This window comes from Penicillium bovifimosum (genome assembly GCF_028826915.1).
Source record: "Penicillium bovifimosum strain IBT 22155 chromosome Unknown utg000008l_segment0_segment0, whole genome shotgun sequence".
Lineage (NCBI taxonomy): Eukaryota > Fungi > Ascomycota > Eurotiomycetes > Eurotiales > Aspergillaceae > Penicillium > Penicillium bovifimosum.
Window position 1 is genome coordinate 1,105,904 of NW_026622717.1, and position 16,995 is coordinate 1,122,898.

General features: G+C 52.1%; 8 protein-coding genes across 8 annotated transcripts; 3 read left to right on the plus strand and 5 right to left on the minus strand.

Annotated features, from left to right (window-relative positions):
* Nucleotides 1–135: 135 nt before the first annotated feature.
* Nucleotides 136–1,892, plus strand: N7515_010107 (uncharacterized protein; the record flags this gene model as incomplete). The annotated part of the gene is made up of 2 exons (XM_056670850.1): nt 136–310; nt 391–1,892. 2 exons carry the CDS (start codon nt 136–138, stop codon nt 1,890–1,892), a joined length of 1,677 nt encoding a protein of 558 aa, XP_056517223.1.
* A 542-nt stretch (nt 1,893–2,434) lies between these two features.
* N7515_010108 (chitin deacetylase CDA6) lies at nt 2,435–3,912 on the minus strand (the record flags this gene model as incomplete). Its single annotated transcript, XM_056670851.1, has 2 exons — nt 2,435–3,609; nt 3,666–3,912. The coding sequence occupies 2 exons, from the start codon at nt 3,910–3,912 to the stop codon at nt 2,435–2,437; spliced, it is 1,422 nt and encodes a 473-aa protein (XP_056517224.1).
* Nucleotides 3,913–4,482: 570 nt separating this feature from the next.
* On the minus strand, nt 4,483–5,457 carry N7515_010109 (uncharacterized protein; the record flags this gene model as incomplete). Its single annotated transcript, XM_056670852.1, has 2 exons — nt 4,483–5,164; nt 5,228–5,457. The coding sequence occupies 2 exons, from the start codon at nt 5,455–5,457 to the stop codon at nt 4,483–4,485; spliced, it is 912 nt and encodes a 303-aa protein (XP_056517225.1).
* Nucleotides 5,458–6,217: 760 nt separating this feature from the next.
* N7515_010110 (uncharacterized protein) lies at nt 6,218–6,379 on the plus strand (the record flags this gene model as incomplete). The annotated part of the gene is made up of 1 exon (XM_056670853.1): nt 6,218–6,379. One exon carries the CDS (start codon nt 6,218–6,220, stop codon nt 6,377–6,379), a length of 162 nt encoding a protein of 53 aa, XP_056517226.1.
* A 131-nt stretch (nt 6,380–6,510) lies between these two features.
* N7515_010111 (uncharacterized protein) lies at nt 6,511–7,605 on the plus strand (the record flags this gene model as incomplete). Its single annotated transcript, XM_056670854.1, has 2 exons — nt 6,511–6,764; nt 7,599–7,605. 2 exons carry the CDS (start codon nt 6,511–6,513, stop codon nt 7,603–7,605), a joined length of 261 nt encoding a protein of 86 aa, XP_056517227.1.
* A 45-nt stretch (nt 7,606–7,650) lies between these two features.
* Nucleotides 7,651–9,029, minus strand: N7515_010112 (uncharacterized protein; the record flags this gene model as incomplete). The annotated part of the gene is made up of 2 exons (XM_056670855.1): nt 7,651–8,853; nt 8,910–9,029. The coding sequence occupies 2 exons, from the start codon at nt 9,027–9,029 to the stop codon at nt 7,651–7,653; spliced, it is 1,323 nt and encodes a 440-aa protein (XP_056517228.1).
* Nucleotides 9,030–9,656: 627 nt separating this feature from the next.
* N7515_010113 (sugar porter family MFS transporter) lies at nt 9,657–11,433 on the minus strand (the record flags this gene model as incomplete). The annotated part of the gene is made up of 3 exons (XM_056670856.1): nt 9,657–10,797; nt 10,858–11,058; nt 11,129–11,433. The coding sequence occupies 3 exons, from the start codon at nt 11,431–11,433 to the stop codon at nt 9,657–9,659; spliced, it is 1,647 nt and encodes a 548-aa protein (XP_056517229.1).
* Nucleotides 11,434–14,575: 3,142 nt separating this feature from the next.
* N7515_010114 (uncharacterized protein) lies at nt 14,576–16,750 on the minus strand (the record flags this gene model as incomplete). Its single annotated transcript, XM_056670857.1, has 1 exon — nt 14,576–16,750. The coding sequence occupies one exon, from the start codon at nt 16,748–16,750 to the stop codon at nt 14,576–14,578; it is 2,175 nt and encodes a 724-aa protein (XP_056517230.1).
* Between the last annotated feature and the right edge of the window lie 245 nt (nt 16,751–16,995).

Below are 16,995 nucleotides of genomic sequence, written 5' to 3' on the forward strand. Positions count from 1 at the left end.
AATGGGTGTGGATCGTGTCATTCAGGACTCCGATGAGGATGAACCCTTTGAGGGGGATGAGCTTCCCCCTCTGTTGCTCCCCTCCAACCCTCTGAGCCCGCACTCGAGCAACACCATGATATCCCCGCCGAACAGATGACCCACTATGCAATGCCTGCTCCGGATGAGAGCATGTTTCCACAATTGAGTGTCAATTTCGATGAATTCCTCCAGTCCCAAGAAAGGAGCCATACAACGGCTACTTCATCGCAGCAGTGGCGTGAGGAGAGATGGATTCCCTCGACGAGTGAGGGCGGGAGTGGATCAGTTGGTACGTCGCCATGGAATAGCTTGAACAAAACAAGACAAAGAAGATAGAAAGCTTAGATTCACATACTAAAGGTAATCCAGGTGCTATGATGACGGAGATTGGACTCGCTCAGAGAAGACTTCTAGACGATGAACCTTCAAGTGGCCCACAACTTCAATCTACAGCTGCGCTGTACACGACAGACCCTATTCAGTCTGCACCGATCCCCACAGTGCCAAGCTCTCATTCCTATCCATATAGCGGAGAGGAGAGAACTGGCTCCTCATATCCTGGAGCCCCCAATGGAACTCACTCCGAGACAAATCAATCTCCATTGCTCCCCAGGCAGGGTATCTACGACTTGACTCCCCCTGATACCAATAACTCAATGGCTCCACCCCCGAGAAGTAGTCTCCAACAATCATCCGAGCTATTCATGGAACAACAAAGCACACTCGCAAACCAACCCCTGGATGATTATCCCCAGCCCAGACCTCAACAGCCGGACCCATCTTCTCCACATGACACCGAACCTCTCTCATCCATCATCACACTACGATACAGCGGCGTCAAAGCCGACACCACCGCTGCCAGTCTCGTCTCTCCACAATACTCCCAATCAAGCGCACCCGACGAGCTCGCTCTACCGGCCATCCTACCAGCCATCGACGCGCCAGCCGCAAAGAAAAAGCGCCCAAGATCCAAGCAACAGTCTGTACCAGACAGCGATGAAGATGACGAGCTAGCCAACTCCCGAGACCACGAGTTCAAACCCCCTGGCGCAAACGGTACGGCCGATCCATCCGATACAGAAGAGATAACCGAGAACAACACCCCGGTCTCGAGTGGAACCCCGGATGAAACTGACGAAGAAAACACAGAAGCAGCGCCCAAGACTAAGACTACAAAGACAAAACCCCAGGACCCGAAAAAGAATAAAGCAAAGAAAGCGAAGACTACATCTACTCCTAACACAGCCGCTGACGAAGACGACGTTATCTGGCTCAATACCAAACCTCGCGATACGCAGGCCTCCAGCGAAAAGGCCACTCCTCAGCCTGAAACACCCGAGACACGAGACCGGGAACCAATCCCTCTGATATCGGAGAATGCACCTAATACATCCAAAGCCTCAACTCCCGAAGAAAAGCAACAACCCGCAAATCAGGAAAAACCAGCCCCGAAAAAACGCAGCCGCAAGCGAAAACAACCAATTGAGACCGACACCGAGACTCCAGAGATAGAAACACCCGAACCGACCAAACCCCCGGAACCTAAAGTCCCGGCCAAATTAGCCGTTGTCATCGATAACAGTCCCAAGTCTGTGCCAACGAATATCTGTGATGAGACTGGTATGCAAGAACAACAAGGACAACAGCAGGCCGAGTCAGCTACGGCTCCTCCTGTTATTCCTGCTGCAACTGAAACGATGGCTCCGCAGACGCCATCGAAACCAGACGCTAAGGCTGTCAATACACCGCAAGGTGCAGGCAAGGGTCCGGATAAGCATAGTCCCATCTCGGCGAGGAGTGCTGTGCCGTATCGTGTGGGATTGAGTAAGAGGGCGAGGATTGCGCCGCTGCTTAAGATGGTGCGGAAGTAGGGTTCTTTACTTTATGGATTTCCTTGTGGTGTTTCTTTTTCTCTTTTGTGGTTGGGTTGGGTTGTTGCGTTTGTGTTATTATTATACCCCTCGGGAGAATGCTCTCGGCGTGCTGTTTTTTTTGTGTCTTCGCTGTTGGAATCTGCATCGCTTATGGCTGCATGCTATACTCTTGCATCTACAGGGAGTGAGAGGCTGGGTTATTTCTTAATATCCTACCCAGGCGTGAGGCCAATTTATCATGAGATTTCCTCAGCTAGTCTGAATATCAAAACGATTACTCAGAGTAACGGTTCCAAGAATACTTGACTACAAGGCTAGCAATGATCACCGACCATCGATGTATAGCCAACGACAAACTTGCATACTGTATTCCATTGTGCTGCTTGTCCATCCCGTACCATCCATGAGCTACCTATTCATACCACGTCTGGTTAGAGCCTCAAACGAATGTAGTGACCGAGCCACGGCCTATAAATAAGTACAAAGTCGATAACACTCAAGTCACCTAATCAACCATGGCAATGCAAACCCAAGATCCATCATCCATACAGCAACATAGCAACAAGTAAAGCAAGCAACAACGACGTGGCAGCTGCAGTACCAATATTCCGGTACCCAGGATCCGCATCTGACTTGTGACCCTTCTTGGGCCCCACTTTGGGATTCCACGCATCCCCATTGAAAGGAGCCTCCATGGAGCAGTAACCGGCATCCTTTTGACAGCCATGTCCACAATGACGTGTGGTGTTGCCGCAAGAGTTGGTGCTGTCACAACAGAACCCAAATCTGGAGCCAAGGCAGGTATAGTTCTTACCACAAGAACCGTCCCAAGAGATTGGCTTCTTAGGATCTGCCGAGGAATGCTTCTTCGGCTTCTTTTTGTGAGAAGGCATTCGGGTGTCCTTGCGGTACCATAGTGCCCTGGGATCCCGGAGGCAGTCACCGACAGTAGTTGTTCGATAGCCCTGATCATGGATTGCCTTGAGCATGTGCTCAGTGAGGTTGTGGACAGTCTGCTCATGGGCATCATGAGCAATGACGAGCCATGATTTGGTGCGCGGATCGCTACCAAAGAGCTGTCGATCAAAGTTGTCCTTCGACCGCTGGATCAGGTCCGGGCTATCGTACTTGTAGTCGCCTGTGTCGATATCGTAGAGAATGATGTGATACCCCAGCTTTCCCAGCTCTTTCCCGCATTGTGAGTCAGGGCTACAGCTGGAATAAGGTGGCCGCATGTAAGTAGGGAAGTATCCGAGGATATTGCGCAGAGCCGCTTCGTTCTTTCCAATTTGTTCAGCACGTTGCGAGGGGGTAATCAAGCTGAGGTCTTCATGTGACCATGTGTGACTGGCGATTTGGTGGCCGCTTGAGTCCATCCGTTCGATGAGGGAAGCCCAGGGCAGACTGAGGTCATCGATGGCACCCTTTCCATTGTTGATACCAGTAATGAAGAAAGTGGCCTTTGCATCGTACTTGTCGAGCAGATCAAGCAGGTCGCCAGTGTAGCGGGTTGGGCCATCGTCGAATGTCAATGCAACAGTTCCAGGGACAGCGCAGGAACGAATCTCACGAGGGCCATACGGGACTTCACCAAGGTGTGGACGGGGAATATCCTTGGTCGGTGGTCCTAAAGGTGTTTTGTGGGCATCACATCTGCCGTAGTCGATCTTGCAGTCCGGAGAGCGACAATGCGCCTTGGATGTGCCACAGAACCCTATCGTGGGAACGATGTTAGTAGATAGCTCAGTAGGCTGGGACCTGCATACATACCAGCACCAGAGCAGCATGTACCCACAGGGCATTTGCCGAGCTTCGGACCACAGCGGTAGTCGGCGTTGTTGGGCGCATCACGATTGCCCAGACGGGACACCGTCACGGACACGTTTCCTGTTGGAGATATTTCAACGGAGACTGTATTTTCAACTGAAACTGTATACACAGGGGCATCATGGGCCCTGGCAAACACAGAGCTCGCCAATGTGGCTATGAGCAAAAGGGATATCGAACGACCACGCATTTCGAAGATGATATAGGGCTATGCTATATTAAACTGGGTATGAAAGAGGTAAGGATTTGGGATAGTAAACGAGATGATACGAGGTGAGGGAAGAGAAGAAGAAGGGTAAGACCAGCCAACCCTCAGGACGAAGGGCAAATGAGGTAATTTCTACGAGAACCGGTTGGAAAGAGATAGGAGCACAGAGTAGGAAAGAGCGAGGATGCTTTTTGTTTACTCTCATAGAAAGGCAGGAGCACATATGAGGAAGCTGCAACTAGCATTTACATGTATGCACAGAAGCAAGCTGAGATGGCCGAAGCGCTTGTATTCAATATCAACGTGGGTATCGTTAAGTCCATGTTTGGCTCGCGGGCGTTAAGAGGTTGGTTCTTGAGCCCAGACATTTTTCTTCTTTTAGCAAATCACGGCCTCGGAGGCGAGTTCGCATCATCATAAGAAGGCTACATACAGCCGATCTCGATCAGATACAATGTCTCAGCCTCATTTGATCTCAGCGCCGTCGAATGGTGGTTGTGCATGGGCTGTCGACCAGACAACCATTAATTGCAGACTAACAGCAGCGGCAACTCAGTCCGCCTTTTCAATGTTATATTCTCCGACCGCCGAGAAGACAAACGGAGCAAGGGTATCCAGGTGCGGGCCAAACTTGGCCGGTGCAGTTCTGGCAATAGCGCCAATAGCGGCAATCAGGTGTCGTCGCTGCACCATGGAGATATCGGACGAGAGCGTATCCCTCAGAGTAGATACAAAGCTGTTGAGCTGGCTGTCGGAGAAGTGGAGCACAAGCGCAGAAATAGCTGTCAGTGCGCGCTTGGTGACAACGGTACCAGCTGTGTCGTTTTGGATGATGGCCATGACGGATGCTTGAAGAGCCGCGAGCTCTGATTCTTGAAGCAAGGGCCCGAAGCAGGTCACAACCTTGATGAGTACATCGATTGCATCACTGCTGAAGCCTCGAGATGGATCCTTCTCCATCATGCCCTTCACCACCGAGCCCCGCCTCCGTGAGGCTGAGGGTGTCGGGCCGGACAAGCGGGGAATCAGAATCTTCGATACTGCTGAGTAGGCGGTAATCGCATTCTGAGACGCGGGCTGGCCTGGCTGGGGGCGAGGGAGGGTGTCGACGATGACGCGTAAGGCGGTATTAGGCACAGAAGTGTCTATCGTCTGGGAGGCAGTCAAAGTCGCCAACTTCTCGAGGAGGGGCGTGAGGGATTCAAATGGTAGGCGCACAGCGAGCGGACCGAGACTGTTTTCATGGAAAGGAATTAGATCTCAGCGGAATTAATGGGGGATATAGCTCGGTACGGACCACTTGAGAGCTTGGTTTTGCACGTCGCCATGTTGATCATCCAAGGAGGAGAGAAGACCTTCTGCCAGTTTTGTTGATGTGGCGCGGTCATGGGTGAGGAAGGTAGATTGCGAGCCAGTCAGAATGTCATATAAATCGTTCAAGGACATGTATCTCAAGTCAGCATCGGGGTCACTGAGCTTGGCGAGCAGGCCGTGAATTGTTTGCTGAGTGACTTGGCGATCTGCCATATTGATGAATATGTGCCTGTGTACGGGGGAGGAAGACAGAAGATGAGTATGGTCAAAGTGGCATGTGAGGCAGGTGAAATCAACTTGGGGGAGAGAGCTTGCGGTGGGAGCTTCTGGATAGACGCCGCCGCGACGTGGGGTGTTGCCGCCTGAGGTGTCAATATATTGTGGCCTGAGGCATTAGATTCAATGCTTCACGAATGTCGTGTTGTCCCTCCGGATATCCTTCCAATGTAGACAGTAAGCTATGAAAACTTCTCAGAACCTTGATTTGTTCTATTCATTGCTTAGATGTACAGGCAGTCGAGTTGCATCGGGAAGGAAATATGATCTGATAAACATGGGCCAGACTGGGCTATGTACTCCGTAGGATCTACGAACTTAGTACGAAGTACATCAGATCGCACTTCAGCGCCAATTGTATTGACTCTAACCTTCTGAGTGGTATTTATGAAGTGTTATCCAAGAGTCTTCTACAAATGCTAGTGGCTAATACTGCGTACATGTACTCCGTACTCCGTTCATACTTCGTACCAGCCCCAGATCTCAAATCCCAGCCACAACATGACATCACGACGCACAGACCAGCTCGGGAACGGGCCAGGGGCCCAGGGCCCCGTCTTACACAGTAGACCAAACCGAGGAAGGACGGGGTGTTGGGACACTGTAACCTTTAATACTTCGTACCTCTGCTCAATTCACTTTCATTCTTCTCTCTCACCCCCTATCCACTGTAATTCCACCACCTAGCACATACATCATGGTATTTGCACGTCGTTCCATCTTCCGAGCTGCGACTGCAGCGCAGTCCTTCCGTGCTGCTCCAGTGACACGTCGATCTGCTCAGCTCCTTGGCCGCAGATTCAAGTCTACGGCCGGCAGCTATGAGCCAGGGCCTAAATCCAGTGACCTGCCTTGGTGAGTGTATGCTCTTGAGTCTTGCTTTCAACGAGAGTACCGTTTCTAATTGATGTGCTTGTAGGATGCTGGGCTCCGCTGCTATCACCGGTCCAATGATCTTTTATTTGTGGCCTTCTGGCTCTGAAGGACACCATGACTCCCCACGGGGAGGAGCACGGAGACGAACACAAGGATGAGCACAAGGAGGAAGCCGACAAGGTAGAGGAGACCTCCGAGGAGAAGCCCGCTGAGGACTCTTCGGAGAAGGGGGAAGAGAAGGAGGATAAAATGGAGGAATCCGAGTCCAAGGACGAAGACTCCAACAAGGAATCCAAAGACGATAAGAAGGATAAGGCTACGAAAGACGAGTCCAAGGATGAGAAGAAAGACGAGGCCACGAAAGAAGAGTCCAAGGATGAAAAGCCCAAGGACGATGAATCCAAGGAAGACAAGGCCGAGAAGAAAGACGAGCAATCAAAGGATGATGCTGGCAAGGGCAAGAACACCTAATAGGTTGGTGTGTCTGGTGTGACAGGTTTTGGCTTCGTTTGTCGTCTGCATTTCGCTTGAATTGCTGGAGGACTTCGAGGACTTCATTTCGACAATATAACCACCTAGTACAGCGGGAATGCAGAATATAACTTCCATACTTCAAGTAAAGCGTTCACCGGGCAGGCGGCTAATACGGCCGAACTGTGTATGTAAATCAGTTGTTGAGAAACCAAGGAGTAATTATCCGCTTGTAGAATGTCGTTTGATGCATTCACCATGGGATCAAGTGACTCACTTTTCCCTCCGTCTGCGGCTGCTCTCAGTGCTCTGCGGAGCCATCTTTCAGCTTCTACTTTTTGAAATGAATGTCAGTCCGAAAAGTGCACCCCACGACTCATGGATCGGGGCACATTTCATTTTGTCATAATTTTATTGATGGTTGACTGCCTGCCGATATTGATACCGACCCAGTTAATACACCATGTTTTTCGTGTAGTCCTATCCTGACCTGTACAAGTAATCCATCCACATCCCAAGAACTGACAATCCAAGAAGAAAATTACTTGATTCATTTGCTCGTTAAAAAACAAGCGCCGGCGCCCGCTCTTCTAAAGGGCTATCTAACTGGCACACCCGATGCACCCAACACAGACCCTCCAACAGATACATTAAACAGCATATCAACACATCCAGAGGATCACCTGGAGAAGAACCCATCCGATCCTAAAATATAACTATAACACGTTCAGGCTTTGATGCCGTAGTCATCAACCATCAACTGAGACGAACGGAATGTTCGATTTATGCCTTTTTGCTGCGAGTCCGAGGACCGCGCTGCTCAGCGACAGGTTCGCCGTTGACCAGGACCTGTGGGGCCTGGTTCTCCTTGCCAAGCTGGTCAGCCCCAGTAGTAATGCCCTTGGTCTCATCGACAGCCTCCAGCTCTTCATCCTCGTCTTCGTCCTCGCTGCGCTCGTCCTTGGTGACTCGGGTGAAGATGTAGTTGGACAGAATTCGCAGAATCAGGAAGAGCCAGAAGAGGTTGACGGCCTGCAGACTGGCAAGCAGTGCGAAGGTGATGTACTGACTGATCCAGCACTTATACTGCTGAGTCTCCCAATTCAGCTCGAAGGGTCCAACAGTCCGGAACTCCGTCAGAACAGCCCAAAGGATCTTAAGGTTCAGCACATGGCGCAGATAAATCCACCATCCTACAAACATGGCGAAGTAAGGCGCAGTGATATATGCATCCAGGTAGTTGAGCGTCTTCGAGGTCGCCAGGAAGAAGTCCGAGATATCATGCGTGATGTACACCGCCAACCCCATGTACGTGAAGTGGAAACGGTAGCTCAGCGCAATGAGAGCCAACGTGATAATGTGATGTCCGACCAGCTCCTTGAAGTCCTTGCGGGGCTTCTCCAATTGCAAGAGCAGCACAATCGCCTGCTGGGCCCAGTAACTCGCTTCGAGGAGGTAGTACGCCTTGAAGACGCCCTCGTGCTCGCGGTGCGGGAAGCCCTCGAACATCGCGGTCGTGTTGAAGTACCAGATACTCGACCGCTTCATCACGTACAGACCGAACGGCCCGAAGACTCCGAAGTAGATCGCCGTGTACACCTGCTCCATGAATCGTGCTGTCTTGCCCTTCCCGCGGATGCCGCACCAAACCGCGAACGGCCGGATCATCTGCTGCATGACGAATTCGCGCGTGAACGACAGCACAACGGTGTAGAACGCCACGAACGCAATATCCTTCTTGCCCTTGCCGTACATAATGGGCCCACCGGGTGTCTTCGGGGGTTGGGGGTACGACAGGAAGATGGCGCTGTACATGGGGTTCGCGGGTGTGGGGTTAATAGCGTACAGTCCGATGAGGAACAGCAGGATGAGAAGCGGCAGGAGCCATGTGTATCGCAGACATGTATCTGCGAATCGGTGGAGGAGGGAACGGGCTCGACGCCGTTTGGGCGGTGCCTTGCTGGCCTGTTTCTGTGCATCGAATTGCTGCGAGAGGAACATTGTTAGTGGTTTGCGCGTCGACGGGGTTTCGTTCCGCGTACCTTAATACCAGGCGATGTGGGCTCGATCGGGCTCACTTCATTCATTGTGGACATCGCTGGCGCACTGGTGTCGCCTCGGATGTCCACACCCAAGGCTGAGCTTCCCCGCGGGCGGACCATGACTGGACTGTTTTTCGTACCCGAGGTATGTGGTGAAGGAAGTCTGAGCTCACGTGCGATGAGATGAGAAAGGGGGAAAGTCGATGAACATCAAAGCATCATCGGAACGATCGGAGGATCTGAGAAGATCTTTTTTCTTTTTTCTTTTTTCCAGGGGCTAACTCCACTTCAACTCGCCCAGCTTGTAGCTCCGGGGAGTTCTTGGCATTTCCTCTGACGCTTTCGGGACACAGTCACACATCCAACCAGGTCACAAAATTTATAGTACGGAGTACACAGTACAATAATGTACGGAGTATCCAGTTCAAATCTGGCTGGGTTTGGAATTGAACTAGGTCAGAGTACGTCTCTTCCATTGTGACCGCACTAGAGTCGCCTAGGTGAACATGCCTGACAGGCATATTGGGATCTTACTCGAAACGAAAAGTGAAGAGAATTGAGCAGAGCTAATCTTGTTGATTAGACTGGATTGACGGGAATATATGCGATCTCAAACAGTATTACATGACCTCGTATCAACACGGTACAACACAGTTGACCATGCTAGGACCCAAACAGAGACAAAAGGGAAAACAAGAAAGAAACAACAGGCAATGGTGTACAGAGACCCTCTATACAAATAACACCCTATGCCTTAACAGCCTCGGTGTAGGAAGCAGCACGCTTCTCACCGGCCATCTTCTCCCCGATAACTTCAACGTCACCAGACTCGGCAGCGGCAGTGCGCTTGGTGGAAGTGGAGGTCTTCCAGGCAGGGGTACCGATGTAAGGAATACCGTTGGGGTCCTCGAAGATCTGCTCGGTTTCCTCTAGAGTCTTACCGGCGGTCTCGGGGAACAGGAAGAAGACGTGGACGAGCATGGCGGCCAGGAAAACACCGAAAATGATGTAAGTCTGGTAGCGTATGTTGGCGAAGGCAGTGGGCACAAACAGACCAAGCGCCGTGTTGAACGCCCAGTTGAACGAAGTTGCCAAGGCGACGGCCTTACCACGCACCCGCAGAGGGTACAGCTCAGGAGGGTAAACCCATGAAACGGGTCCCCAAGTCGGGGCGTACGAGGCGACGAACAGGTAGGTGCATGCAATGAGGCCCTTAGCGGGGGCACCGCTCAGACGCATCGATTGCTCGGCCACACCGTCGATGCCACCGGGCACCACCACTCCGTACTTGCCCATGATACCGGCGTTGGCGAACATCCAGATCATCATGAGGGTGGCGCCGATCAGGAGAGTAGGACGACGGCCCCATCGATCCACCCAGATCAGCGCGGGGACGGTCATGATGACGTTGATAATGTACTGAATGGAGGAAGCGAGGAGAGTAGCATCGCCCTCGTAGCCGGCCATGTTGAAGACGTAGGTGATGTAGTACATCATGACGTTCATACCGGTCAGCTGGGACCAAATCTGAGTCCAGATACCGATCATGGTGCGGTTGATCATGTTGGGCTTGAGCAGCTCGAGATAGGTGACGTCCTTATTCTGGCGCTCGAACTCGCACATGTCGCGGATCTCTTGCATCTCGGCGACGACGAACGGACTGTTGCGGTCGCCTTTGCTGTGGACCAGAGCAAGCACGGACTGGCACTCCTCCCAGCGGTCCTTGCGGGCCAACCAACGGGGAGACTCGGGGAGAATCATCATTCCAAGGAAGAGGAGAACGGCGGGGACCATCTGAACACCCCAGGGGATGCGGAAGACCGACTCGCTGTAGTTTTGGGAAGTGGCATTGTTTCCTTCTCCGATGAAAGAGCAACCGAAGGAGATGCTGTGATACAAGTCAGTCACTGGGTCTTTCACAAGTTGGATCCACAGATGTATCACATACTAGTACATGATGAGAATACCCCAGGTGATGGCCCACTGCTGGGAACCAACGAGACGACCGCGCTTGGAAGGAGGCGCAATCTCAGAGATATAGACGGGAACCTGAGCGGACTCGATTCCGACACTCAAACCGTTGATGATACGCCCGGCAATAAGCATGCCCATGTTCTGGGAAGCACAGATAATAACGGAGCCAATGACCCTAATTGACAGGAACCGTCAGCCACAACTGTCCAATATCCATCCCGCCAATGTCCATGGCAACCACTTACCAGATGACACAACCAACCATAATCGCATACTTGCGACCAAGACGATCCGAAACAAAACCGGAGATCAAAGCACCGAGCCAAGAACCAGCGGGCATAGCAGCCGTAACACCACCCTGAGACAGGGAGTCGAGACCACTGCAGTGAAGGTCATCGTTGAAAGGGGGACCAGAAGGTCCGTGGTTGAAATAACACTTATACGCCGGCGTGCCGATGATAGCTGACATCGACGAGATGTCGAAACCAAACAGCGCACCGCCAATGACGGCCACCGCCGTGATGACATAGATATTGCCTACAACAAACATGGTGACTGTTGACCCCAGGCCAGGGGAGGTAGGTGTAAAAAAGGAAGAAATCACGGAGACAAGAAGATCGAACCGCCGCAACGGGCGAGGACACTCTCCCTATTAAATAGATCGCATGCTTTCGCGGAGAAAATTCTTCGCGGCATCTTGGATTCGGAGGGGGCCGAATAGAAATTCACGACTAAAGGACAATCCACTCGCATAGATTGCATTCCTCTGTTTCTATCCTGTATACCCCACTCACATCCCGCGCTAAACATGGTCCGGGGCAGACAAATTACTGTACGGAGTAAATCCTGTACAAAATGCCCCAGATATAATACGCAGACTGGCTCGAGATGGGAACAGAGCTGCGCCAAGACTCCGCTTGCAACCCCAAGTAAATTGGCGGGCGCTGATTGGTGGTTATCTACACCCGCCTATCCACCCGTTCTTCGCTGATTGGTGGACCCCCCGGGATGGCTTATGGGATCCGGGGAATCGGCCACGAGGACGACACCTGAACCTGGTCAAGCGCGTTCTTGGGGCCCCCGAACCCGGCCTGAAGCCGTGTTCGGGTTCTGTGAGATGGCCGGCTGATTGCCCTTGCAATCGGGACGGAAGTGGCGTTTCTGGGCAAAAGCAAGCGTCGTCATTCTGCTGATTTTGATCTGAGTAGAGGTAAAAAGTCGATGTACTCCGTACACCGTAGGAATAGAGTCAGTACTCTGGAGAAAAATGTGGTCCCGTAAATCAAAAAGGGGTCAATGTGCAGTTACCGGGCATAATCCCCATACAACCCACAAAAATTTCCTGGAGACACTCAATCATGTTTCAATGGACCAAATTCCTTGTCTAGAAACAGGTCCCAGGTCTCGGCAACACATGGGCCGAAACCCTCATCCCTCATGGCATGAAACAAAGGAACCTTGGAAAGAAACAGGTATTTTTACCGTATTTCCGACTAACACTCTGGAAGTTGCAATTAGCCGGAGTGTCCACATCGCGGAGAAGGGAAGCGAATGAAACGAAATCTCTTCAACCCACCCAGCCCTCAATACTAGTCCGGGGCCCCGAGTACGGCCATTTTACCTGAACGGGACCGCATTGACGGCTTCTTGGCTCTGCAGTGGTTGACGTACGCCGATGTGGACTCGGCTTGCACTCGGCTCCAAGACGGCGGTGATTTTTTCCCCTTTTTAGATTGATCTTGTCCATTTTCCGGAACTTGAAAATGCCATATTGACTGCGTCGCTGAAAGTTTAATTTCTTCGGGCGTTCTTGTGCTGTCAGTGGCTGTTTACTTAGTGTGGGTCGACAGTCTACGTGCTTTGCGAGACATTCTATCCATGCTTTACGATTGATCTCGAACGTAGGTACTTGGTGTGTCTTAGAAACGCGTATTCAATATCATGTTCAGCTGTCGAATGTAACCTTGATTCCCCGCGTATTATAGATGCGGAGTACTGGGGCAAGACCCGTTGCACTCGAGAGTCGAGACTCATTGCCCCAGACAATTCTCGAGCTCTCCTCTTTCCAGGTTGTGACCTGACGCTTAGCGCGGATGATCTCTCACACGTTCGTCGGAGTAACATTTTAACCATTGCACCCTTGCTGTTCGATCAAGCCACTGACATCGGCGGGAAGCCGTTCTCTTCTTCGCCCCCTTGCTCTTGCACAGACCAGGGGAAATCTGGTGAATTTGTATGGCGGAAATAGACGATCTAGTTATGAGGCATTTGTGTCATCGGAATCTAGGCTGAGAGTTTTTTTCTTAGTGTGATATGCAAAATGGGGATTCGAATATGGAATCGTGAATTCAACTCAACGATAATCGTCTCCAAGAATGGGGAACTAGGTACATTCATTCGTACACCAGGCAATGAGAAAGTACAACAACCAGAACTTCAGAAGCACAGTTTATTGTGTACTGTGTAGATTGGATTTTTTTCATTGGCCGAGTGCTATCGTCCTTAGCTTTCAACCTCGGGCACCCGAGCCGCAGCTATCATGCACGAATCACGCCTTCTAACAATTTCTGTCCAGCCAGCCTCAACCACAACCGATGGGAGATTTGCACCATCCCAAGGTTTCATCAGAAGGTCCAGCTCCTTGGTGCTTGTGGCAAAGGGCGAACATGGGGGCTTGACTGTCGTGCCGACTTCCGCATCGATCCAAGTCGCGTTCCTTTGCTGTTATAGTACCATTCCGTCGGTTTTCTGGCACGTTTGACCCGAAAGACAATGGTGATATGGGGATTGCTGACTGCGAATCCCACCCGGCATCGGGAGACCTCGAGCGGAATGGAGATACAGCCATGACGACAAGTCGAAGAGCTCGACTGAGGGAAGGAGCCCCGTCTCAGTGAGACCATGATTTCAACCTTCTCCCCTCAGGGTCAGCAAGTCATCACGACTATACACAGTTCGGCTGTATTAGCCGCCTGGTGGACGCTTTTCTTGAAGTATGGAAGTTATATTCTGCATTCCCGCTGTACTGGTTATACCTATTGTCGAAACGAAGTCCTCGAACCTACCTAGTCCTCCAGCAATTCAAAATGTAAACGACAAACGAAGCCAAAACCCGTCACACCAGACACACCAACCTATTAGGTTCCCATCCATCTGCCGTAGTTTGCGGTCAATCGCTGATTTGGAGTATGCGCATTAAGCCTGGGCAGCGGGCATATTTGAATGTCTTTCCGAACACCCTACTCCGTACTCTTCGCTATCAACAGGAAGAACCGTGGTTGAGATGTCTCGGACGTCCAGTCACCGTGAGTCGACCGCTACTACTGACCCCCCTTTGAAGCCATGTCTGGGATGAACGTTGAGTCTATTGCTTTTGGCAGCGTTGTCAACCCAGCTGATAATGGCAGGTCTCAGATTGTGGTGCCACTCTCTAACCAGGTCCAGTTTGCTTTTTGCTGACCTATTAGACGTACTCTTGCTACATGGATATCTCTGCGCAGGCTCATAGAAAAAAGTGAGAATAACGAGAAGATATTCCCAAATGCTACGTAACTCTTACCAGTATAGTTTCTGGCATAAGATGGGCGTATGCGGCAGAGCAATTAGGGCTATTCCCCACAATGCATTTAGAGAGATATGCACACTTTGCCAAGGCAAGCCTTGAACTATGAACCGAAAGCGCCCAGCACAGCCTACCGAACAAGCTCCCACTCAGCAACATAAGCCCAAGCCATCCCAACCCGACCAACCTTCTCCCGAAACTCCTGAGCCGTAACACCGTCCGCATCCTTCCGATCTCCGAAGCTAGTCAACACAGCCAACTGCAATTTCTGACCAGGCGCACCTAGCATCCGCGCACTAGGAACATCCACATACCAGAACTCGCCACCTCCCGCGGGACCCGAGCCTGGCACATGAGTGAAAGGAAGTCTGTCATCCTCACGTCCGTCCACACCATGAACCATAAGTAGGAATAAGCCGGCTTGCATGTGACTATGGCGAGCGAGTGTCCAATGCGGACAGAGGAGGCCGAATTGGAAGCGTATTGGGCCTGGCGTGCTAATGGAAATGTGGAGGCCTTGTGGGTAGAAGGTTTTGCGGCCGATGGTGCGCTTGTCCGCGTCGCTGTAGACCTTGAGAGACTCGACGCCGTTTGGTCGTTCTGGGTCGGTGAGGATGTATTCTTCCCATGTGAGGTCGGGACGTCCATCCTCGCGGAAGAAATGGCGTTTGTTTTCTGGGAAGTGTTTTAGGCCGAATTCTTCGTTTGAGATTGAGAACATCGCTGGTTCGAAGCGTTGCTTGTAGGGCTGTCCGGCGCCCTCGATTGCTCCGGCGCCCCAACAGGCATCGATGAGCTTCCAGCGGCCACCGTCAATCTTGACGGCGTTCCAGGCGTGGTTGCCGTTGTATGGGGGCACGGGAGCTCCGGGGGAAAGAGCGGTGTGTCCAAAGCCCTTGCCGTGGCCGCCTACTACTATTGCCTCTAGGCCTGCGTGGGTGGCTAACGCGGCGAATAATCCTGCGTAGCCTTCGCAGACTGCTAATCCACTTGCCAATGTGCTGGCCGGCGTGGATGGCTTGACACAGTTGTTAAAGAAGGCATGGGTATCGTAGAAGATGTTGTGATGCAACCAAGTAAATATCGCGCGAGCCTTGTCTGTCAAGGATGGGAAGGGTGCCGTCAGCTCATTTGCTAACCATGTCATATCCTGGGTGGGAAGCGATGCACGAGGATATCGGGCAGCATGATTGTCAGGCCCTGAGAAGTCCCGACAAACCAAACATTCTGTGTCTGATGTAAGGGCTGGAGGGCTCGGGGAGACCGTCGATCCATTCAATCGGGGCTTTGTGGCCAAGATTTTAGATAAGTCTGGACGAGAGCTGTGTGGGATAGGAGGCGGCGTCCCTTTAGCGGTAGTGCTGCTCGGCCTAGGTGGAATGCTTGGGCTTTTGTTGCCAAATCCAAGTTGTCTAGGATCTTTCACCGGCGTAGTAGATGGTGGTGGAGGTAGGGTTCTACGAATCGGTAGACTGGGACGGGAGTCATCAGTAATATTATTTGTTTCTGCAGGGACTGCTGATCGCGGGCGTTGTGGTAGTCGAGGCACCGGGTGCTCTAGTTCTGTCTCCCCGCGTGGAGGCTGAGTAGGGCGAGGAGGTTGACTTGGCCGTGCAGGCTGACTTGGAGGAGAAGGAACAGGCGGCTTGGCCCCCGGCAGGGATATTTTAGAGGTCAATTTGGATGACAGGCTCCCAAAACTCCTCTTACTACTAATTGTAGGCCGCGGGGGTGGTTCCAAGCTAACCTGCTCCTTAGGTCGCTTTGGAGGAAGTTCAGGCAGTTTTGCCTCTCCCCATGCGGGCGCCTTGATGCGGTTGTTCCCAACGGAGTTCACCGAGGTCGTTGATGCCCCTCGCCCCGCGGACGTCGCTGTCGACGTTGTTGAATACGACGCATCGGACGTAGTCGACTCAAAGGAGGGCCTGCGATCTTGATTCGACGGGACACGCGGTGGGAGTGCAGGGCGAGCTGGTGTCGGGGGAGCCAAGCGATCTGATTTTCGTGTGGGCAATGGCGGAGGGGCTTTCGGCTTTGGTTTCACTTCAGGTCGCAGTGTTTCCATAGGAGGCGGTCGCAGGACCGGCCTTTGGGTTCTGTCATCTGCGGGTTCATTTCCGATAGCTGATCTATCTGCCACAGAGCCGACTGCGTCGTATGAGGGAGGGTTGTTGGCTGACGCGCTCCGCTCGGGGGACGGGCGGAAGATTGGCGGTTCAGGGCCTCCCGGTGGGCGGGCCTGTTGCGACTGGTTCAGGGCGGCGATCCGTTGCTGGATAGAGCTCATCTGAGGCTCTTCAGTCATGGCGCATGCCAGAGCTTCTACTCCGTATATAGAGGAGAAGTCAAGAAGATGTTTAGAGTCGTTTACGGGTGTTTGGAAATAGACTTGGGTTTCACTCAAGTACTCCGTACCTTGCTCTCGGTGGCTTGGCGGGGGCGAATGTAAGCTAATCGTACTGTGGAATATCCCCTAAAATCATTGCAAAGGGTTTTGGTTGCTGGCACTTCAATTCAGCTGCAGAGGCAAAAATATGGAAAGAGCCTGGT